The 25,523-nt window shown below is 36.4% G+C and overlaps 1 protein-coding gene across 16 annotated transcripts; it reads left to right on the plus strand.

Annotated features, from left to right (window-relative positions):
- The first annotated feature begins 1,406 nt into the window (after positions 1-1,406).
- Positions 1,407-25,523, plus strand: LOC122070646. 16 transcript variants are annotated; one of them, XR_006137887.1, is made up of 9 exons: positions 1,407-3,327; positions 5,864-5,920; positions 6,553-6,623; positions 11,854-11,942; positions 12,082-13,593; positions 14,589-15,634; positions 20,439-20,548; positions 24,602-24,652; positions 24,821-25,476. XR_006137887.1 is itself a non-coding variant. In XM_042634833.1 (9 exons), the coding sequence occupies exons 5-9, from the start codon at positions 11,938-11,940 to the stop codon at positions 24,732-24,734; spliced, it is 411 nt and encodes a 136-aa protein (XP_042490767.1). In that variant the 5' UTR covers positions 1,408-3,327; positions 5,864-5,920; positions 6,553-6,623; positions 9,234-9,283; positions 11,854-11,937; the 3' UTR covers positions 24,735-25,523. The 16 variants fall into 16 exon arrangements, 4 of the variants coding, with proteins under 4 accessions (XP_042490767.1, XP_042490766.1, XP_042490768.1 ...); XM_042634833.1 differs by lacking the exon at positions 14,589-15,634 and adding an exon at positions 9,234-9,283 and having other exon boundaries at positions 1,408-3,327; positions 12,082-12,133; positions 13,483-13,593; positions 24,602-25,523; XR_006137886.1 differs by lacking the exon at positions 24,602-24,652 and having other exon boundaries at positions 24,653-25,476.

Consider the following 25,523-nt stretch of genomic DNA (forward strand, 5'->3'; position numbering starts at 1 on the left):
TTACTTGGGAAAAGGCTTAGTTGTTATGGTTGTTGTTGGTTGAATGATTTAGAAAATGACTTGAGTTTCAAGACATATTTTGTTGATAGGTAGGGAGGTGAAGTAAATATTAGCCAGGAGATCCCCTAATAAGCGTAGGCTTTTTGTATACCATAGCTCACCAACTGCACTAGACAATTGTCGTTATATTTTCTTAAATATGAACGTGATTTATTAAATTCAGATTCAGGAATTATTTGGATTAATTCATTTCATTAATTTAACGATTTGGTCAAAATATCAATAAAAAAAAACGGAGATAATAAAATTCGAGTTTGGATTCGGATTCGGGAAGTATTTGTTTACAAAAAAAAAAGCGGACAAAAAATTCGGATGTTATTTTTAATATATGCAATACTTGTTTCATATTATATATCAGTTATCATACGTACGTAACATAAAAATGATATAAAAATTAAAATTTTAAATTTTAAAGATAAAAATATTATATTTAGTCATCTCTTTTTTTTTCCTAAATTCATTTCCTATTACTCAAATAATTGAATTAGAGAATGAGAGACTGAACACAAATTCAGCTAGACCCACGTCACCCACCATGCATGTTCACCTTAAAAACTAGAGAGAGAGTAACGACTGTAAGACTTAGTCAAACCAAAATGGGGTAAAAGATTTTATCATTATTATTATTATTATTATTTTTGTAGAAGTATGAGAGATTACGTTAGGAAAGATAAGCTTTGTCGGTTTTTGTTAAAATAAAGAAGAAAAGTAACATTAGGATAATAAATGCAAAATAATCACACTATTTTCTAAAGGATTTTTTATATATAAAATTCAAGAATTTTTCAGAATTTTTTTCTTGATTCGGATTTGGACCGAATTATTCGTAAAATTCGGTAAAATTCTATTTGACCGAATTATTCACGTTTAATTTGGAGAATTTAATAGCTGCCCAAGTTTTTAGACTAAACAATTAACTTTTTTCATAATTTTAAAGATGGTTAAAAAATATTTAATTTAATAATTATTTCATGAAAGGTTCTATTTTAAATCTTATGTGGGTCCATTATCCGAGTATTTTGTCTAAGAGAGGTCTTATATTTAAAAATCTTAAGCTAGCTTTCAAATATGATACTCTCAAGAAATTCGGATTTATTAATTTGGACTAGATCTAAACCCGCTCAGTTTGAACCTCTACCGTCGTTAGCGGTCCCAGTAGGTTCTTTAGCGTCCACGTTGGGGGTTTGGAAGGAACGGCCAAGGATGTCCCTGCGGTTTTTGAAAAGACAAAGTGGCTTCGTATTTGGTACATGAACAAGTTTCCCAACGGCTGGATAACGAGGACAATTTGGTAAATTTCACATTAGATCGCTTTTCACCGACTAGAAGACTCTTGAAACCCTGCGCATTGGCTCCATTCCCACTGTGACTCGTCAATCGTCATCGACCCAGAAATCACTGAGGAAAGAAGCTATTCTCTCTCGCTCTCTTCTCTTCTCCCTCACACTATGCTGCTCCGGTATCTTCCCTTCTCTATTTCACTATCTCTCACTCTATATATCTCCCGCCCAACGCAAGGTCCGCATAAGGGAAGAGGCAAGTCGTCTTCCATAGAGCTCCTCCATCGCTGCGTCTTGAAGAACCTTCTCGAACGGCCCCAAGCTAACGCCTGAAGCCTCTCAATTTCAAACCCATCAAGGATCGCCTGAAGCTTCTCATCTCTTCCCTTCGACGGTGGTTTCTTCTAATCTTCAAACTCAAGGTCATCTCTGATGCAGCCTCGTCAAAGGCCTGGTTTGTGAGTTATTGAATTTCTCAAATTTAACCTAGTTCTCTAGCCTCTGAAGATTTGCCTGCTACAAGATTCCAATCGCTGCTGTCACGGTATGAGTTATCCTTCTCTGAACTCAAATATCTAAAGTATGCGAAGCCCTAAAATATGGGGATTTCGGGATAGGCTTACGATTTAGGGCTTGTCTAGGGTTTTTATCTGAAGCTCTGTCTCCTTTCTCTAATCTACATTTGATTTAGGGCTTGTCTGATTTGTGGTCTTGATTTCTGTTCTCACCCTTGAACTGCAAGCTTTTCACCCTTGAATTCCATTTTTCTAAATGCATGCAAGGGCTGTTAAGGAGAAAATTATTTTCATGATTTTACCACCTTTACTGAATGAAGTTCTTGAAACAGAAGGGGGTGACTGGTTTCCTGCAGAAAAAAATTGGGTGGGGGTACATTTTACTCTTAACTTTTGCAGGAAATTTATATATGTTGATCTTCAAAGTGTTACAGAGAACATCCAGATGATGTTGTGATTTATTTTATAGTGATAACTGAACATACCTATAGCTTTGACAAAGGGAAGAGTTGTATATGAATTAGAACCCCTCTAGCCTCTTGGCTTTCTCTGTTGTAGCATCCCCTAGTGCCCTCTTCCCTGCAGGTATGGTTAAGCAATACAAATAACCACCAGGTTGACAGCCAATGTTATAGGAAGCATGGGCTTTAGGCTTCATCATAACCTTATGGAAGCAACAGAACTTAGAGTGTCAATGTTCATGAGGAATTTTTTTTTTGGGTGAATGTTCATGAGGATTTTCAGACCTCAGTTATCCTCAAAATCTGCAAGTTAGTTGCAGAGGTACTTTTAAGAATCTTGAACCTAGGGTGAGGGATTTGCCCCTGGTTTTTGTCGTTCATCCTCTTTAATATTTTTATTAATTATGATTCTAGAAATTTGCTGGAACTTTTTTTTGATACCTCTGTCACTTTTTTATTGTTTCTGTTTCTACATTTGTTTTCTGTTTGCATGTGCTCACTGCTGGCCCATGTTTTTTTTTCCTATGGATTTGGTGGCTTTTAAAAAAGGGAAAAAGGTACTTTCTGTGGAAATAATTTCTGGTTATGTCATTGGTGATTTGGAAGGATTGGTCTTCAATCTGCATGATTTGCACATCTTTCCTATGGTCCTTGGTGAGGTGTAAAGGCCATATATGCCCTCATGAAGGGAGGATGCAAAGGAGGTCAAGTTTAGGGAGGAGTTTGAGGGGGCGGTGCTTGAGAGACACTCAGCACCAGGGGGGTTGCATATGATAGTGATAAGGATACGCCTGCTGATGTGGAGACAGAAGCAGAAGCGAGAGAGACACTGCATGCTAAGGCAGCCAACATAGTTGCACATTGGCAGGAGTAGGATAAAGGCAGGGAGTTCAAGGAGCTGGTTCTTCAAGCATACTGTGACATGGCTATCTTTGTGATACAATCAGAGGAATGGTTCCATTGGCGGCAACAATCTTCTAGTGGTTTTGAGTCTCCTCGAAAATCTATGTGGTATCTTCTAGTGTACTGTTAAATGGTTATTCTTCTTCTTCTTCATTCTTAATACATATTTCAATTTCTTTTATTGAATGCATGCTGGTAGTGCTAAATTATGGGGACAAAAAGTAATATAAGGGAAAGGACATGGTAGGCTATGACATACACTAGCAACCTCCTAAAATCATGCTTAAATAGTCTTGCTAAAATTGATGTCATTATACATGGTCAGTTGAATAAAATGTTTGACCGCTTAAATGGTCAATTTAATTTTTTGACTGAAATGTACCATATCTCCACCGAAATTTTGGTAATTTTACAGTACATTTCGGTTTTGACTAGGGTAATCACTAACCTTGATGTCATTATACATGGCCAGTTGAATCTAACTGGATAGGGACCTCGCCTAATCATTGTTATAAGGATGAAAACTATTTCAGATGGACTTAAAAAAAGATTTATTGTTTGGAAGTGGTTGTTAGTTTTAAACTTTTAAATTTAGTATGTTCCTGGAATGTACATTAGTTTCTTTTTTCCTGTCATGATCTTGTTGGTCTGCAAGATTTAAGAAATTAAGTCCATTGTGGACGTAAATTTATAGCTTGTGCTTCTTGTATAACATGTCCACGGTTCCAAAGCTGCCATGGACCATATGCTTATAGTATCGAAGGATCACATCCATGTGCATCTTCTTATATATAATTTTGTGTTGATATAATGCAGGACATGCAATTTTCTCACAATTTTTATTAGATCTCCTTGCAATGATCATTATGGTTGAATTGGTAGGGACCAAGGGAATTTTATGATGGACCTCTTATCAAATGCATCAATTCACATGTTTCAGTTGAAAAGTTGATGCCCTAGAGAACAATTAAATGTGGCTTAATATTTAAACGAAGTTGCTTTGTTGCTGTTAAAGAATAGACCTATGGGGGTACAATTTTATGTCTACCACAATATGGGGGACTGTAAGAGTATTGATTCTGCTACTCTCTTAACAGTCTCTCCCTCTTCTTTTTCTTTCTCTTTAATCTCCTCTCTTCTACTGCAGTTACTGGTTACAGATCCTGGTGTGCCACAGTTGCTCTAGCAACCATGGCTGCAGGGTATGAAACTCAGTTTTGAATTTTAACTTAGTAACATCAGGGTACACTGATGCTGTTCTATTAGGGGTGAGGATCAGTAACTTCAGCTCCATCAAGTCCTTTTGATATGGTGTCTTTTCATTTTTATCCTTATTAATCCCAGTTTGAGATGGTCTAAAATGGGTAAAGACTAAAAGCCTCAGACTGACCTGTAGAAACTACGCAGTTCCGTTGGGTTTTAAGTTGTGTCATTGAGCTTTTTTTGGTGGATGCAACTTTGAAAAGCAACGATGATTCAACCTTATGCCAATCCAATGTTGAAATCTTCACACCTATTAAAGAGAAACAGGCAAGTTAGAAATGTTGGGGCACATTTGCCACCATAGGCATATATATAGCTAAAATAACGGTTTAAAGGTAGTCACTGGTATTGTTGGGGATTTGAAGGATACGTTCCATTATTTACGAACTAAGATATTTTCTACGTTTCTTGGATTCCATTGTGTTTGGTTTCTGATAGTTGTTGCCTACAAGATAACTGGTAACTTTTGAAATTTTAATGCTTCAAGTGACACTTATCTGGACCTCCATTTTAATTTCTTTTCTTATTTTCCTTCTTTCTGTTATTTCTTCTTTTTGGTGGGGATATGGTTGTTGGTTAGTTCTTCACCTCAGTTCAGCCTTTGATAAGCCCAAGAACACAGTTTATTGATCTTTAATCTTCTGAGGTGTTCTTAAAATCCACTAGATGGGTGAATATTCTCATGTTCTTGTTTATCAATGAACATGCACTCTTGGCTCAATATTTTTTTCTGTATTTTTGTTATATATTGTTGACTGTAACATATATGTAAGCATTTCTCAGGGTTTTCCCTTATTTTTTTTTTTTGGACGGCCTGGCCTTGAGATTATGAGGAGTTCCCTCGTAATGTAGTAATTCAAATGTGTTTCATTACAGTTTTTATTCAGTTTTTCTGTCCATTTATTTGGGATCATGTGCTAACTGAACTCAACTGAGCTTATCTCTTCTACATGGGGGTTGGCAGCAAAAATTCACCATTCAACCTTGGTTAGGTTAATATTCTGGTTACTCATTATCATTTGTCTTTATCACCACTTCAATCCAAGACATTTTGGGTGCCTACTAACTCCTCCAACTTGTACCATGCCACCTCTTGCTGTTGCACTCATTGGTCTTATTTGCACATGGCTGAACCATCTCTCACTTTCCCTTTTTCATCACTTATAATGATTAAATTTCCTTGACTTCATTTATTTCTGATTCTATCACATCCTTAGACTCGGCACTAATCAATCTCAGTATTCTCATGTTAACAATGCGTATTATATATTTACACTAAATTTTTTGGAATTTGGATATATTATGTTTTCATTTTCTTATTGCTAATTCTGTGTTGTGTGTGCATGTGTGTGTATTATTTCTTGCCCCCTCTTCAAATCAGGTTGGGATGCCTGTGAAGTTGAGGGACTTTGTCTTAACCAGCCATAGTGGTGAAGAGGTAAAGCATAATAGTATTACATTAGATATTCCCGATGTCCTTTTATTATCGCTCATACTTGGTCCCTCATAAAATATAATTTGTATAATGATGCAGTTAAATCTTCTTTACATGAATGAAACGAGTGAATATAATTTTTTGGTTGATCTCAATAGATGTGACCTAATTTCATTAATGATCATTGCCTGATGCAAACTCATGGAAATGAAAACCTTTGTAATAGTGACAATGTTGATCTTGAAGTTTCATGTATGTCTTTAGTGATGTTATTTTTCCTTCTTGTTCTTATTATTATCTCGTTTGTTATCATTTTGTCCTTGAAATTTATCACAATAGCGGGAGCCTATTGCATTGGGTTGCTCTTTTTTTAATTTTTTTTTTTACTTGCAGTTTTATAAGAAAACTGAATATAAGTTTTTCATTTGCTAAAGAAAGGTAGTTCCAGCCTTTCCTTTTCCTTAAAGTTACTTACTTGGTGAAGAAAATAAAGAGGATATTTGAGAAATTTTTATTTTAATTTGTTTCATGAACCGGTCATTTTTTATTTTGGATGTAGCTTTCATGGTTTCATTATGATTATTACATGCTTCCTATTCCCATGAAACTGATTTTCCATATTTATTCTTTCTCAGGTGACATAATCTGAAGTTTTAATGGATAATCATATATACCTATTGGATATGTTTCATGCCCCATAGAAACAGTGAGTATCATTAGACTTTTAGAGTGTTGGTTGTGTTTTAGCTGAGTAAAGCTATAACTCAAAAGTTAATTCATTAAATGCTTATCCATTTTATTAGGACATTTGATTTTTCACCTAAGTAAACATGTCTGCCTGAGCACGCTTGCATTTCACCTTTGCCCTCAGATTTCATCAGTTTGTTTTTTTATGTCCATTTCTCATTTGGATATCTTTGTGTTTATTGTTCATTTAAAATACTATGGAAACACGAACTGCCTATAATTCTTCCAATATAAAATAGGTCTCTAATTTTTCTAGGTTAATTATGTGTCAGCTCATGATAATAAAACTTAGTAGTTTAATCAGTCTATTACTAGTAGGACATCAGTCCTAGTAAGACTCCTCCTTCCTTCTCCTCTCATGACAGCCTTCTAACACCTTTAACATCATATCTAGCTATACTTATATGTTTGTCTTGTATGGAGTTCTAATCAAATAAGATTCTAACCAACCTTATTGATTTATGCAAATGCCAATGAAAATTTATGTGGACAATAGATGGAGGATAACTAATTTGGCAACCAGTATTGTAGCATTTTCACAGGTTCCATTTTCCTTGCATTAAGAAGTGGTGGAGTCTTACATTTATTATATAATATCATTATACTTTGATATAACAATCTCACTCTTTTTTTTGGTGAATCGTTTGTTGAGCTGTCCTAGGTACAAGTTTCTAAATCTCGGATCAGTCTCGAGATCGATCAACGCCGATACCAATCAGGCTAGGATCGGAGTATTGGACAGATTTACCTATGATTTTAAATAAATTTTATTACGTTTTATTGTGGGGCAGTATCTGTATATTCGGATCCAATTGGTCAAGACTCAGGATCAGGGATCAGTCAAGGACAAAATCGATCCGATCCAGCCAATATTGACCTATCCAATCCGACTTTTGGAACCATACCTGGGAGTAGCTTTACGGTTTTGTTAACCTCACTGAAACGACCTTGCAGGTCACTAACTGTCCTGTCTGAATACATTACATAGAATTGTGGCTGTCGGGAAACTCATAAATAAGGGGAATTAAAAGGGGAAAAATTATTATTTTTAGATGTGATTTGACTGATACTCAGAATCTGTGAGGTTAACATATTCGTGTAGTTAAATGTTTTTGTTTTGTTCAGCTTGACACATCAGTTGATGTGACATGTGGGTTATGAAACAAATTTTGGTTGAATTCACAGAAGGTTGATTAAATTGAAAACAATTTTAATATTGAAAAGTGGTTACCCATTTTATGTTCTTGTACTGATGAATTAGTTATAATCCTTGGGTTATGGTCATCCTTCCTTGCCTTTTGTGGTGATTTCTGAGCATTCGAAGAAAGCTGATATATCTTATTAGTGGGTGGGACATCTACGCCATTCAGCTCTTGTGGATGACCTTGTTACTTTATTACTCTTGGCTATCTACGGTAGACTTTGGAGAGAAAAGAGGGCACCCGTCTTCAAGAATGAGTTGTTAAGTATGAATTATGGTTTTTCAAATTGTTCTTGCTTTATTAAATTTTGACTACTTTCATGGGGTTTTAAGGGGGTGGGGCGTTTCTTTTTTCTGTTTCAATTGGAATTTCATGTAGTGGAAGCCGATACCTGTTTGTTTAGGCTGTGGGTGCTTTTGTAGTAGCCTCCAATTTTGGTGGTTGTAATTGCTAATTGTTGTTGGTCTTTGTTTTATTTTGTTCCCTTAAAATGTTACAAATTCATTAGGTTGGGCTTCAAGCTTCTGGATTTCTACCATTAACCTTATATCTTGGTTCTTTGCTGATTGTGTTGGACCAGGAATTAGAGTTTTGTAATGTGGTTTAATTATTGAGGGAGGGGAGTGGAAGAGCCTGTGTAGTGTGTTTCTTTTGTATTTGTGCAAGTGTATGCAAAATCTATTTATTTATTTTTTTTGCTCCTTGCTTGCAGGTATAAAAGCTGATATGGTAACATGTAATGGGATACTTAGATAGCAATGTGTATTGGTTTTATTTGCAGAGGAACTAATGTGCTTTGACATGAAATGTTTCAGTATGAAATAATGCCCATCAATACAACTTTTGTCTTATTTGTGTCAAGGTCTTTTAAGTGATCCTTTCAACCATGGCTGAAGTAGATGTGAAGGAATACACGAACATATGATAGTATCTTTATTTATTTTTTTGCTAAGGTCGTTTATCAAGGCCTTCGGCCTGACTAGTCCCGCGGGACCATACTAACCCCACAACCGCATGGACCGGGTCATACCGGGGTTGATTGAGAACCATTCAACCTTCACTGAAAGCAATGAAGAGCACTAAATACCCCCATGTGAATGCCCCAAGGAGGTAAGAAGAGTCGAAATTCAGAACCACACGCTTTCTGAGGCGAAGGTCCCTTGCCAATTCGGCTACCCCCTTGGGGTTAAGATAGCTTCTTGTATCGAAATAGTCTTAGGAGAGGATCACTAGACCAGATAGTTGCATATTCCCTACAAGTTTGTTTTCTTTTAATGCCTTTGTTAGATGCTCGCAATTCCACGCCTTTTTGTACTCAAAATGTGACATCTATTCTAGAGTTTGTTTGATGAATGCTATCTTAACAGGATGATGGATTCCGGTTTAACCTCATGGGTCATATAATGAAAGTACCGTGGTATGTAGTTCTCTTTGGCTAATCTATTTAGGCCTAAGAAGGTTTGCCTCAAAAGTTACAATTTGGAAAATGCACTTTACTTCTACCATTTTATCCCTTGCAGTTCCGTAAGAACCCACAAATTCACATAGTGGTTCTAGCTACTAGAACTTATAGTTTTGATACTTTTTGTTTGCACTGCTAATCCTTTCTTATGCTTAGATGTTGTCTTGAAAATTTTGAGGTGTCTCTTTCAGGTTTAATTCATATAGGATGGATATATTATCACATTAGTCCTCACACTTTCATTTCAGAATGTTATTGAAACAAATCAGGATCTGAAACCAGTAGTTGCAAATAGAAGAGAGGAGAGGAAGAGAGACAGAGGGAGCAATTTCTGAGCCACGATAGGTTCACCTTGTGTTCTATCATGGGCTACTATCTTTATTAATTATATTTAGTTAGCAGGTAATGTATTCTTAAGCAGGAATACTTCTAAGAGTAGATGTTTTTACAATGAAGGCTCTAAGAGTAGATGTCTTAGTACAATGAAGGGAATAAAATAAAAAGACTACTCTAAGAGACTCAATTCACTGCATGATAACAAAGAAAATACTGGATCGGCCATATTTAAACAAATCTAGGTAAATTTTCTCCAATAACATCAATAACAACCATCACTCTATGCAAGTACCAATTTTAAAAAATTGCAACCCCAAACTGATGTGATCTAGGGTCTAAAACTCTAAATTGGGTTCTATGGGTCGTAAAATGACTGAAGGATTGTAGCATTTGTGTTAGTGTCGGCAGGTTCTAGATCGTTTGAAAGAATGTTGTCTGCAATCTGGGAATAGATTTCTTCCATTTCAGGAAAATGAACGAATAGCCTCCTGTGCCACGGTTGCCTTCCACAGCGAGCACGAACTTGTTCTGAATGAAAGTGTCAATAGACTTTCATTACCTCATGCTGTTGTAGATTGGATTCAGGATTGGCGTGGGGGTTTTACGCTGGTTTTGGCAAAAAACACAATATAATGAAGGATTTGAAAAACTGCAATTAAACTCAATATTTAAGTTGGTACATGGTAAATCAAAGGAGAAACATAGGGTATCGGGATTTATTGATTGGGGATAGACTTGAAGGGGTTTTGATATTGAGGACAAAGGAGAATAAAAGAATATAGGAAGGGGTACAAATGGAACTCAATTAATAAAATAATGGATAAAAAGAGTAAAACTATCATTATACTTCAACATGACACAATCTCACTCTTTTTTTTTTTTGGTGAATCGTTTGTTGAGCTGTCCTAGGTACAAGTTTCTAAATCTCGGATCAGTCTCGAGATCGATCAACGCCGAAACCAATCAGGCTAGGATCAGAGTATTGGACAGATTTACTCGAGATTTTAAATAAATTTTATTACATTTTACTGTGGGGCAGTACCTGTGTATCAGGGATTCCTCTGCTTAAATATGTTCTCTATTTGGAATGACTTTGTCTTAAACAGTTTGTTTCTTTCTCTATAAGAAATGGTTTTAGTTCCTGATAAAATTTACCCCACAATGTGCCTACATCTGTGGTGGCTAATCTATATGCTGCTTGGATGCATATTATATGATCTCTAGACTCCATCTACTGGCGTGAACTGAGAAGTTGGGTCATGGGCGGTGATCAGAGTTGCTATTAAGTAGTAAATAATAGATAGAAGAGAGGAGAATGGAAGAACAAGTGGGGATTGCTGTGGTTAAGTAGTCACTGAGCACCATCAGTCCAAGTGGGGATTTTTCTATTTGGGGTTTCCCCCCTTTTTTTGATGATTTATTGAGGAAGGGAAGCATGGTGGGCGGGGAGGGGAGGGGAGGAGGTAGGGGGAGAGAGCAGGAGAGGAGAGGGATGGAGGGTTGGGTGGTGGTGGAGTTGGTGCTAGGTGGGTTTGCAGGAGGGAGGGTGGGACCGGGAGTTGTTGGTCGGAGGAACTAGAAAAAGAAAGGAGAGAGAAGGACGCAAGGGGTATTTCAGGCTATTCATTTAGCTCTTTCTACTCTTATGGGGATTTGGTAAATGTTTTCAACATTGAAACCTGTTATGGTAAAATATAATTTAAACCTACTAATTTTGTAAATCTTTTTTTTATTTGGTAGATCTAGGCAATTTCCCCTTTTGATTATTGAACATGGCAGCTTATGACATTGTGGAACAGGTTATTCCACTTCGATTAGGAAGTCTGAAATTGTCTTCAAAATCTGGAAGGGTTTACAAAATTGTTTGTCCAATGGCTGTTTACAGGTAGAGAATCTAGGGTTCTCATAAGCCCACTGTTTTACAGATCAGGATGAGCTCATCATCATGGAGTTAGGCTCTAGCTTGTGGGCATGAAGTTCAATGTATGTGTGCATGCTCAACTCAAATGCAATGCCATTGTCATGAAATAGAGATTTGAAGCCCTAAACCTGGGCAAAACAGAGTTGGAAAGCATATTGTAAATATGGATCTTAATTATTATCTGTGCTTCTTTTTCTGCTTTTCCAGTAAATTCAAGATACTTAGTACTCTTCAACCATGAGGTAAGCCTTTTTTTTTTCTCTAATAGGTAGGCCCTAAGGTGAGTTGAACTCTTGACCTCTTTATTGTGAGGAGTTGGTCTTCGACAACTGAGCTATCCCTCTTGGGGTTCATGAGGTAAGCTGTTAATTGATTGTAACTGATTGTAGAGGCATTTTTTGAAATGGATGAGCTGACAAACTTTCATTAGCTCTTTGTAATTACCTTTTACATAGCTTTTGATTATTTAAACCTTTTCTGCTCCATAACTCTGCAGAAAATACTGCACATTGCTTTTCAAAACAAATTCTGTCAAAGGACCAGGAGAGGTAAGTACTGGATTCAAATATCTTTTTAATCTTTTTTCCCTTCCATTTTATTTTAAATAAAATCTTTTGATGTATAGAACGAGATTTTTTTATACTCACCTTGGATCATAGATATTAAAAGGTACCTGGCTACTTATGCTCCAATTTTTTTGTTCCCAGAAAACAGTTCTAATATGCGGCTGCAGGCAGTTAATTGCATCATTCGTACAATTTCGATGGGAAGTACTCAACCAAACCAAACCTAACCTCTCGTCCCAGCTCCTATAGTATGAAAGGTTCAACGAGTCATTTGTATATTATTGAGGGTTGTGCATCATCTGCTGTTCCACCTAACTCTTATGAACCTGGGGCAGAATGTGCTCAAATTTCTTCCTTAGGGTGTGATGCATTGGATGTGAAATTAGGGTGTTATAAATAGGAAAGTAAAGTAGGATTGACTGCAGGCAATGTGAGGGGTTTCTATGATGAGTCTCTTTTGTCTTGGCCCTTAGAACTCATCTTTTGGTCACCTGAAAGCAAACTTTTTTCATGTGGGCACATCCCTCATTGCATATTGTTTTGTCCATTCAAACAGTGAGCCAATGAACCTTATAGGACCATTAGCTGCATTTCAGCGGAAGAATCCGCCTACTAATTATGTGGTGTAGATTTGCATATATTACCAAAAGCAAATGAATCATGTTAGTCAAGGAATTGTAGATTTTCATGGTTTTTAAGGTTGTTCATGATTCTTTCCCATTTTCTCTATACAGGTGATAGCTGCAATAACTTATCAGATAATTCCCGGAACGAGGTTTAGTGCTATTTGTGATTTCCATTTATCCCACGTGTTTGGAATGGTTATTCTTTGTTCAAATTTTCTGCTATAATAGCCATCTTCTATTGAGATTTGTTTATGTCGCTGCTAGATTTTTATATGGTCAATCAAAGAGATGCTCTTTTTGTTTCAAACTTCCATTTTGAATTTTAAACTCGAATTGATGTTTTTGAACAAAATTTTGCCAACGATGCAAGAGAGGTAATAAGGGATAAAAGGTTAAAAAGAGATCTCTTTAAAGCAAGATATTCAAATGCTCATGTACAACATTTGAACTGAGACCTGGATGGTTCTAGATTCTCTTCATGTTACCTTAGTTTCCATTAAACAGTGAATTTCCATTTTTGAAATGCACAGATAAGGTTGTTCTGATGTATGCATTTGATAGGATTAGTGTATCATAGAATACATTTATTTTTATATAGGCATCCTTTTTGCTCTGCTTCTCAATGTGTATTCTACTCTAGGGAAAATTCAGATACATTTGACGTTCTATCTCCCAAGACTTTTGATTGATGTAAGTGATTTTCAGGGGATTGGTTGCCTTCTGCATGCAGAGTTGAGAAAGAGACTGCAAGATGCTGGTATTTGTACAATATTATGTTGGGAGGACAAGGAATCGGAGGGATTTTGTCATAAACAGGTACTTTAAATGGAACTTAGCATGATCATGGCGTGAAATTTATTAAACTATGACCTTTGTGTCATTTTGGGACTAGGCTTCCACTTGAATCAGGGTTGAGACAGCCTGGCTTGCCGAGATTAGGCTTGGCTTATCGAAGACTCCATTGGTTCATCTCAGGCTTGGTTTGCTCACCTAAGTCCTGTACACAGGTTGAGTTGACCGAGCTCCAAATGTTAAAAGCCCATGTAGCATCCTGAACCTTAGACCTTCTACCAATGATGATCTTGTTTTTAGATTTTGTCTATAAAGCATAAAATATAAATACAATAATGTACACTAATTCGAGCTGCAGGCTCTATTGCTAAATGAGCTTAATCTTGGGTTGTTTCTCCGATCATAAGCTGAAAATAAAAGCTTAGACTCAACTCAAGTGAGACAAGCTTGCTCAGCTCATGGAATGTGATGGTTATATGGTTGATCATGATAGGTCTCGCCAATGATGGCCTATAAATTTATCTAGTTTGTATGGTACCTGTACTGACTGAAAATTACCAAAAGTAGCTACACTATTCTTTCGTGTTGCTTTACCTAAAAATTCAATAAGAAGCCTCTTTATTCATCATGATTTCATAAAAAGAAGGTAATTTCTCGAAGCAGATTCTGGAGCTGAAGGAATAATTAATTTTAGCTAGAGCTAAATTAGTGAGATAACTTAGTCTCCTATCTTTCGTTGAGACTCTGGATATTTATTTTAATTTAACTTTCCTTTCAATTTTGTGATGACTGATTTCTTTACACCTTGTTGAGAGAAATACCTAACAAAATACATCTAGTTACTTCATGACCTCAGCCTAGTGGTCTTTTCTAGTAGCTGTGCATCGTTGCATTTTAGAAACTAGAGATCTCTACGATCTTTTGTAAAATTGAGATGGGTATGTAATTTTTGATGTTTGAGATGGACCTTAAAGCTCCTACCAAAAAGAGATGGACCTTAAAGCAGGGTTTTGTGACAGTTGCAAAAGTGGATAGCTCGGGTAGAGTTTGCAAACTACCAATTTAAGCTGACATCCGGAGGAAATTATGATTTCATGGTGGTTCCACCCTCGTGGTTTCTCATCTTAACAAGGATTTCAGGCTTTTCAGCCTTTAAGCCACTCCTTTGAGTCAATTTGAGTTTTGCTTACCATTAAGGGCTCACAGAAATTCACCTTCATCTGTTCCTGCTAAAGTTCAAGAACTGGTGGGTGGGGTCAATTCTTTAAAAGAAGCATCCAGGGTGAATCAAATCATTACCTAGTCTGAAAGTCCTGAACATGTAAACTCATAGAATGATGGATGCTCAGATGATGAAGACTTGAATGGTACGTAGAGTGACCAGAGTCTACCTATTCTTTATTGTGGTTTCTTTTATTTCTAACTGACTATTTTGACGAGGTATCATTGACAAGGCATCTATATTATGACAAGGTATCATTAACATTTTTTTATTAATTCCTATAAGCAAGTATTCCTGTTTTTCTTTAATGAAGTGGTAGTCAGCTTCACTATTTTTGGCAGGTTCTCACCCTAGAGGCCTAGACATGATTTCATAGAGAGTTGCAAAGACTTTGTTCCTTTAAAAGGGGTGGATTGCAAAGCCATTGAAGTCTAGTTCAGGAGTAGCGGAAAGTGGAGATGGTGCTTATATAAAAAAATAGTTCCTGCTATGGACGAGGTGCAAGAGAGATTGGAAAGTTTCCTTGTCATCATTAAAGTCAAAAAAGATAAAGGGTAGCCATTAGAGTCTAACTGGAATCTCATTTGTGAAGAAGATCCAGGAAATGATTTTTCTATTAATGGTTGCTCCATGGCTGCTTCTAGAGGTAAGCTTTTAATGGAGGTTAATACCATCCAGCCACAGGTTCCACAGAGCTCAGTGCCAAAGAGAGTACCATTTGGTCCATTTCATATTATGCCAAATGAAGATCGTATCTGCAAGGAACTTTCTTCAAAAGTAAATTTCCCTTGGATCCTACTAATGAATATGGCTGATGATGTAAAAAAAGAACGTCTAACCAAGGTAAGTATTGTTTTCTCTGTTTTCTCTGTTTGAAAAACATATTTGATGTCATTGGAAGATAATTGAAACAGTCTTGACTTATTATATATAAAATTTGTGTTAAATTCTTTTGTTTTTTGGGGGGGGGGATAAATAATTGAAAACATAATGTTGTTATCTTTATGCTACATCCATTATATGAGAAATTTCATTGAACACCTAGAGACCGCGATATTTTGCAGATCAGATGCAAGGTTCCAAAAGAAAGCAATAGTAAAGAAAACAGCCTTCAAGCTACATCATATGAGGATTAGCAATTGTCTAATTATAACTTATGACACATTCTCATGAATAATTTATGAAACCCATTGTTAAAAGGAAAATCCATGTCGAAAAGCTTGTGAAATACCACCACACCCTGGTTCGCTAGTTAAAGCGGGTGAGAAACCTCTCCTTGTACTATACTATCACCAGCATGTCTTGTATGCATTGAAGTATGTTAGGAGTAACCACGTTCTTGGGACTAGTGATTGTCTTTTACAGTCAGTATCATATCAGTTCGGAGTTCAGTCTATGACTCTATTCATGTTTTAAATATTGCATTAGGATTTAAATCAGGTTAAATTTGAAGTAGACAACTAATTGTTGTATGATACTTACAGTAGAAATGAGTATAAGCTTAAGCAACTGAAGCATATTTCACATACTGAGGAGGCTTCATAAGAAGCAAACACCCAACTATACAGATCTTTTCTTAACTAGAAATTACCTGATAAAGTGATCAGCTTTTAAAGTTGAAGGAAATAGAAAGCGATCAGGAAGTATGGATAAATTATTTCTTACCTGATAAAGTGATCAACTTTTAAAGTTGAAGGAAATAGAAAGCGATCAGGTAAGTATGGATAAATTATTTCACAGCAATTCACATAAAGTAAAGAACTAACTCATGCTATAGCCAACATAAGTTTTTATTATTTTTGGTAGGTAACAGCTATAGTTGAATCTCAATTGTTCACTGGTTAATCAATCAGCCTAGGAGGCCAGAGCACAACCATGAGCGTGAGGTCTCAATGCAAGATTATGTTTATAACAACGGGAGAATGCTACACTTTGGCTGACGATGATTCCATGATACCTATATTTTAGTATCTATTAGTAGTTTTGAGCAGCCACTTTGCGCAAGACCTGCCAATGATTAGGAGGACTGTCTCCAATCCAGCCTCCCGGAACAAAAGCAGGTTTTCACACTTAGGGGGTTTCATTTTGTGCGATGGTAAGAACTTGATCCCCTAGGCGCCTTAGTCCCCTAAGCGTCACCTTGTTTTTTCCCCTCCAGCGCCTGGGATCACCCAATGTCATGACAAGTGACAACTATGGCCAGTGTGAAGAGGCATGTTCGAGTTTGAGGGTGGCGATTGAACACAAAATGCCAAATTTTAGGACCAACCCCAATCCACCCCTCCCAATACCTTGTAGAAGCTGGACTTGCATTGGGTTCTGGCCTCTCTATTGGTAGTTTTGAGGTCCTAGTTTGCTGTCACCTTTTGACCCATTATATATTTCTTGTATATTGGTTTATTCTTCAAGCATTTGGTATGAGTATTAGAGCTTGCATGAGCGTCACAAGCAGACATAAACAAGCTCAGAAGTTGTATCTTGAATCTTCTTAAAGCTGACTGGACCAAATCATTATTCATTTCTCACATTTAAATGTTTTATCCTTTTCTTTTTCTGCCTTTATATATATATATATATATTTTTTGGATAAGTTCTGTGATGATTATGTAGTTTGATTTCTTGATCAGTTTATTCTTATTACTTTAATAACCAATTATCCTATCTAAAGTATAGTAACTTATTTGATCAGTGCTTGTATTTTCAATTCACTGATCTTGGAAATATTTGATGCTTAAACTTTTGCATAACCATGTGTGCTTTATGTTCTCTTAATTTTGGATAGTTTCTGTTATGTATTGATGCTTATAAAGATTATTTAAGACCTTGATGGCGTTGTTACCTCTGAAGGAAGTGTCAGCACTCATATTATCTCAGGAAAAGTGAGAAGTTTTGTTCTCTCTTTTTCTCTCATTTATATTGAAATTTATCTTACATCATATTAAAGACTTTCTTCTGTTTACTCTTTTAGTAGGCTAAAGTTCTAATTAAGTATTCATTTATGGTTTTATTTCTATTTATAATCAATTTTTTCTAAGATGTTGGCTTTGTCAGAGTAATGTATTTTCAAATAGACAGAATGGTTTTTTGTGTTAGGACCCAATAACAATGCGTAGAGAGCTAACTATGATGTAGCATTGGACTGTCTCATACTTTAGAACTGTTGGCTTGATTCAATGACACATCAGCACTACAGGGCCTGAAGCTACACCCTTATGCTTTTCATGACATTTTGTGGCTCACAGTTATTAACACTAGCATAGTCTTCTTGCCTGACCTAGTGACCTACTATAATGGGTTGAGGGCGCTCCATTTTATTTGACTTTACAATCCCTAGTGTGGCAAAGCCTTAAGGTAAGAGATTCACGGGCCAAGTTTACACCATCTTTCTCAATCAAAAGTTTGATCTTATAGCTAAAACCATTGGCACCGATTTTGTAAAGATGTCGAGATAGTCTTGTAGTTAAAGTACCAATTAACATTTTCGCATTGAAAATGAAATCCACAGTCAGATATCAAGTATCTATTTTGATAAAGACCTACAACTACAGATAATGCGAATCGACTAATGAGTTTATGAAGTATGAAAATCAGTGACCAAAATAACCGTCTGTTACTCTAGGACTTTCAGAAGCAACTTCGTACATAGATGATAAACTAGGGTTCTGACAGCAAATATTACACTCCAACCACTGAGCCTTTGTTCTTCCCTTAAACATGTTAATGGCTTCTAGATTTGAGGAGAAGATGAATACAAGTAGACCACTTCCAATCATAGGGACCAATGCAGATTGGATTGCTGATCAACTATGGACATCCATCGTTTGGACTACCAACCAAACTCTCGAAACCTGCATGGCCCGAGTAAAGCCTTATTGACTTGGGAGCGGTGTTGTAAACTTGACAAAATGACTTGAGAAATTTCTTATAGAGATTTACCATTTTCTGTTTTAGAAACTTCATCTTTTGGGACGACAACAATCTAATGACCAATAGAAAAACACTAAGAATTGCCTCTTTTTTTGGGACTCACATTTATGTCTTGTCATTAGTCCAGTCAAATGAATCTCTTATCTCCATAGAGAATGTATTTAGATGTACATGACCTTCCGGGGCAAGTCTATATGCGACCTGGTGGGAAAGCTTGCCTTTTGTGCAACAATCAATCAGATCTGGTTGGAAAGAAATCATAGGAAATGGACCTCCAACTCTCACTCTCTGGATAAGATTTGGTGCTCCATCTCCTTCTATGTTAAAGCAAAGATCTCAAGGCTCTCCCCCTTTTGTAATCCAACCACTAGGAACTGTCATATTGTAAATTCCTGGGAGCTGCCTAGCTCCATCATCAGGAATGTGCCCCCTTAAGCTGGGCCTTATCTTTTCCTCCCTCCCTTTTCTAAGGGTTGCAAGTTTTTCTCCTTTCTTCTTGGTAATGAGTTATTTATTCACCCAAAAAATCATGTTCTTGGGACTAGTGATTGTCTTTTGCAAACTGCAACATATCAGTCGGAGTTCAGTCTATTTATGTTTTAAATATTGCATTAGGATTTGGATCAGGTTAAATATGAAGTAGGTAACTAATTTTTGTATGATACTTATAGTAGAAATGAGTATAAGCCAAAGCAACTGAAACAATTTCACATACTAAGGAGGCTTCATAAGAAGCAAACACCCAACTCAAGAAGTATGGATAGCTTATTTCACAGTAATTCACTTAAAGTAAAGAATTAACTCATGCTTTAGCCAGCATAAGTTTTTATTATTTATCTTTGGTAGGTAAGAGCTATAAATGAATCTCAATTATTCACTGGTTAATCAATCAACCTAGGAGGCCAGGGCACAACCACGAAGGTGAGGTCTCAATGCAAGATCCTGTTTATAAAAATGGGAGAATTCTACACTTTGGCTGACGCTAATCCCATGATACCTATATTTTAGTATCTATTAGTAGTTTCGAGCAGCCACTTTGCGCAAGACCTGCCAATGATTAGGAGGACTGTATGCAATCCACCTTCTAGGAAAAGCAGGTTTTCACACTTTGGGGCTTTCATTTTGTGCGATGGTAAGAACTTGATCCCCTAGGCGTTGCCTATTTTTTTTCCCTCCAGCGCCTGGGATCACTCGATGTCATGACAAGTGACAACTATGGCTAGTGTGAGAGGCGTGCTCGAGTCTGAGGGTGGCGATTGAACACAAAATGCCAAAGTTTAGGACCAACCCCAATCCAACCCTCCCAATACCTTGTAGAAGCTGGACTTGCACTGGGTTCTGACCTCTCTATTGGTAGTTTTGAGGTCTTAGTGTGCTGTCACCTTTTGACCCATTATATATTTCTTGTATATTGGTTTATTCTTCAAGCATTTGGTATGACACCCCATAAGAGATGATGAGTATTAGAGCTTGCATGAGCGTCCCACAGACATGAACAAGCTCAGATGATGAGTATTAAATTTCATTTCTTGATCAGTTTATTCTTTTTACTTTAATCACCAATCATCCTATGTAAAGTGTGGTAACTTATTTGATCAGTGCTTGTATTTTCAATTCAATGATCTTGGAAATATTTGCTGCTGAAACTTTTGCATAACTATGTGTGCTTCATGTTCTCTTAATTAGGATAGTTTCTGTTATTTATTGATGTTTATGATAGATGATTGATGACCTTGATGGCGTTGTTACCTCCGACGGAAGTGTTAGCACTCATATTATCACAGGAAAAGTGAGAAGAACTAGAAATCTCTGCATTGCTCTTTGTTCAGGGTTAGTCTTCCACCTTAGACCACTTCAGTTTTGTTCTCTCTATCTCTCATTTATACTGATATTTATCTTACATCGTATTAGAGACTTTCTTCTGTTTAATTTTTTAGTAGGCTAAAGTTCTAATTAAGTATTCATTTATGGTTTCATTCCATTTGTAATTAATTTTTTCTAAGATGTTGGCTTTGTCAGAGAAATGTATTTTCGCATATATGGAATGGTTTTTGTGTTAGGAACCAATAGCAATGCGCAGAGAGCTAACTATGATATAGGTGTCTTACAAAATGCATTGGACTATCTCTTACTTTAGAACTGTTGGCTTGATTCAATGACACATCAGCACTATAGGCTTGAAGCTACAACACTTATGCCTTTGTAACAGTTTGTGGTTCATAGTTATTGACACTAGCTTAGTCTTCCTGCCTGACATAATATAATGGGTTGAGTGCTCCATTTTATTTGACTTTACAATCCTACCATGGCAAACCCTTAAGGTAAGAGATTCACTTGCCAAGTTTACACCATCTTTCTCAGTCAAAAGTTTGATCTTATAGCTAAAACCATTGGCACCGATTTTGTAAAGATGTCGGGATAGTCTTGTAGTTAAAGTACCAATTAACATTTTAGCATTGAAAAGGAAATCCACTGTCAGATATTTGAAATCCAGTCAGATATTAAGTATCTGTTTTGATAAAGACCTACAACTACAAATAATGTGAATCGGCTAATGAGTTTATGAAGTTTGAAAATCAGTGACCAAAATAACCGTCCGTTTCTCTAGGACTTTCAGAAGCAACTTCGTACATAGATGACAAACCAGGGTTCTGACAGCAAATATTACATTCCAACCCCTGACCCTCTGTTCTTCCCCTTCAACATGTTAATGGCTTCTAGTTTGAGGTGAAGATGAATAGAAGTAGACCACTTCTATAATAGTGACCAATGCCGGTTGGATTACTGATCAACTATGGACCTCCATCGGTTGGATTACCAACCAAACTCTCGAAACCTACAAGGCCCGAGTAAAGCCTTGTTGACTTGGGAGGGGTGTTGTAAACTTTACAAAATGACTTGAGAAATTTCTTATAGAGATTTTCATTTTCTGTTTTAGAAACCTCATCTTTTGGGACGACAACAATCTAATAACCAATAGAAAAACACGAAGAATTGTCTCCTTTTTTGGTACTCACATTCATGTCTTATCATTAGTCAAGTCAAATGAATCTCTTCGCCTGATTAAAATAGAAAAACACGAAAAATTGCCACTTTGTATCACCATCTTAATTAAAATAGTGATCTATAGTTTGAGGCTATCAATCAATAAAATAACTATTACAAATTTCTAGACATATTATTTCTTACAATTTTTCCTGTTAAATTATCAAATATGTGTAATGATCATTACTGGTTCTACGTATAGAAGAAACAATAAGGAAGGTTTCTTACTCCCCACAATGAGTCACCTATAATTATTAAATTTTAATGACTGAAATATAAATACGCCTCAGTGAGAAATATGTTACGGTGTAAAACTACAGAAGGATACAAATAAAGCAGATAAAACAAAGGCTGCAATCTCATAAAGGCGAGCATCCCCAAAACATAGTCTTGGATGAAAGACCCTTCTCTTCATAAATTAGGATTTTATTCTAAAATAAATCATAATTATATTTTTCTTTCCTCTCTAATGAAAGTTTAAGAGAGAGAGGTATCAGGAACGTAATGAGCTGCTTACTCATCAGGAGTAAGGGTTTCAAGGATTCTATGTGTACTAGTAATTCATTTTTCATCTTGCCTATGTTCTTAGTTTTCTGTATCGCACCTTATGTTGCCTGTCTTACTCATCAGAAGTAAGGGTTTCAAGGATTCTATGTGTACTAGTAATTCATTTTTCATCTTGCCTATGTTCTTAGTTTTCTGTATCTCACCTTATGTTGCCTGTAAACAAAAGAAAAATGATAAAGAAAGTGAAAGAAAAGATGTTTGGGTACTGTGTTTGTACCTGTATTAGATTCTGCTGCAAGTTGGCGTCCTTGTATTATGCTCTTATAAGATGCTTCTCAAATATAAAAAAAAGTAATATCCTTGACACCTTTTCATTAGTGGTGGCAATATGCAGGGCTGGGCCCTGGGCCTATTGTGCTTTTCTCTGTTACAGATCTAATTTATGCAGAACAGTTGTTATTTCTGTCTAGCAAATCTCTAGTAGCTCCGTTGCTTAGTCTATGTTGTTAGCTATGTTACTTGGACACAACAAAAGCATTCAACTTGGGTGTGGTGAAGATTCTATTTCTTGCATTATGAATAGCTTACATAATTATGGCTCTTAATTCGAAGTGTCCCAAGTAATATTAGTGTTTAGCACGTGGGAGATATTGCCTTCAAACCCTTCTAAAAATATATTTCTTTTCCTCTAAAAAATTAATGCATATGCAACTATCTGCATATATCAACTTTTATATACACTAGTGTATATTATCTGTTAACAACATGAATGGGGAGAATGCTTGAGTGATATAACTGATTACACAAGCCCTTATTTATAATAAGTAAAATAGAGTCATAACAAAAGTACAAGTCATGACCTAGTTACAAGTATACCCCCATCCAGCCGCCCCACTCTAAATAGGGTTGGTGGAGGGGGAAAAGTCCTATTGTGCCTCTGCGGCACACATAACCCATATTCTAACACTCTCCCTTAAGTTGTCCATACATATCACACATGCCCAACTTAACTAAACAAGAATGAAATATCTTCCTAGCTAAACCCTTAGTGAATATATCAACTAATTGATCTTGAAACTTCACAAAGGGAACACAAGTCATGCCAGCATTCAACTTCTCTTTGATTAAGTGTTTGTCAATCTCTACATGTTTGGTACGGTCATGCTATACTAGATTATGGGCAATACTGATAGTAGCTTTGTTATCACAATAGAGGATCATAGGAAGACGAACATGCACACCAATATCATCTAAGAGTGTGCATAACCACAAAAACTCACAAGTCCCTTGTGTTATTGCATGAAACTCTGCTTCAAGACTAAATATATCCACCACATTCTGCTTCTTGTTATGTCAAATGACTAAAAGGAAAAACCAAATCCCAAAGGAGAATAAGACTAAAAAATCGCAGATAGGTAAAAACCCTAATTTTCAAGGTTTTTTTTCTTTGTTTAAAACATTGAGGTGATGTGTAGGACAACAACTAGATTCATATGAATCACTTCATTAGTGCTGCTTATAGCTAATTAGGAAGGCAAAGGTGGGAGAAGTTGGGGCTTGTGATTTTGGGGAGATGAGAAGAAGGGAGGTTGAATACCCTAGATCAGAAAAATTAGCTCTGATACCATGTTAACAGCATGAATGGGGAGAATGTTTGAGTAATCTAATTGATCACACAAGCACTTTATTTATAATAAGCAAAATAGAGTCATAATAGGAGTACAAGTCATAACCCAACTACAAGTATACCCCCCATCCAACCTCCCCACTCTAATAGGGTCGGTGGAGGGGGAAAGTCCTATTGTGCCCCTATAGCACACTTAACCCATATTCTAACATTAGCTATATTATAGTTTGTAGCATTATTACACATGGCCCTAATTTCATTGGGTTACAATTATTAGGATAGGGCTGAGCTGAGCTCTATTATGAAAATTCCATGCTCAAGTCTGTGCAAAGTTGATCGGGGTTGGCTTGGGTTACACCTTGCCTCTTCTACTCTATGATATTGTTTATCATAAACTTTTGTGATTTTCTTTTTCAATTATATATACCAGAAGCTATGCTATGGGATTTATTATCTGATACCCCCATTAGGTATCTCTGAATTTGTGTTCTAATTATTTGTTAATCTTTTTTTTTTTTTTTCCTTTCATTAGTTTGACAATAACGTTTCTCAGTTTGATTTCTTTCTCGTTTCAATAATTACATTTCAGACCATGTCTTTTTATTCAGTATCAGATGTTGTTGCAATTTATTACATGTATATGACCTATGTTCATCATTTCATTTTTCTCTCTTGCGACTATAATTCCTATGTTGCTTGACAAGGTTTTACGAAAAGGAAGTGGAACTCTTTGTGAAATGCTCCATATGGTCCAGGTGGGTTACTGGAATTCTCCATTGCAAGTCATTGAAACTTTTCTTGCTTGAGCTGGTTTTGCAAAATTTTCGGCTCCTTTAGCAATCACGGTATAATTTTGGTGCTTCTTAATGAACCATTATGAGATCACCTCAAACATTATTGTTGAGCTTGACATAGTTGTCAAGGTGTAAGGCGACCCAAGGCTATGGAGATTGGTAGAAAATCAAGGCGACGCCTAGGAGACCAAGGCACCAGTCCAGGCTGAGCTGCCTGGATGCGCATTGACAACTATGGAGCTTGATCTAGTGTGCAACTTTCATTTTGTAATATTCACCGGCATAGAAGGAAAATGTTATCTGTGCTAATAAGTACCAAGATGATCCGGAGAAGTTCTATAACAACCACCTTTTGGAGAGTGAGATGTACATAGGTGGTCATGTGAAATGCCTTGAAAGTGGTGTTATTAGATCTGATCTTCCGACTAAGTTTCGACTTGATCCATCTGCATATGAGGTGATTTGTCTTCCTTTATTCATTTCCATATGTGTGGAAGTGTATGATGACTTTCACAGAATTCGCTAAGTAGCTTGATTGACATCAGTGAACACCTTTCCGTCCTCAGAAATTAATCAATTACCTTCATCGTGAATTGCAATATGCAATAAAGGTGGTAGGACATATGGACATTGGATCTGTCTCCACTTGTGATGAAGTGGTGAATGCTATCATGGAAAATGTGTTATCTGTTTCTGTTGTCAAGCTTTGATGTTTTATTAAGTACTGATGTCTTTTCATCTCCAACAATTAATCAGTAAACTTGATCGTAATTTGCAATATGCAATTAAGGTGGAGGGTAACATGGACATTGGATCTGTCTCCAATTATGAA

The sequence above is a fragment of the Macadamia integrifolia genome, unplaced genomic scaffold (assembly GCF_013358625.1).
Source record: "Macadamia integrifolia cultivar HAES 741 unplaced genomic scaffold, SCU_Mint_v3 scaffold960, whole genome shotgun sequence".
NCBI lineage: Eukaryota > Viridiplantae > Streptophyta > Magnoliopsida > Proteales > Proteaceae > Macadamia > Macadamia integrifolia.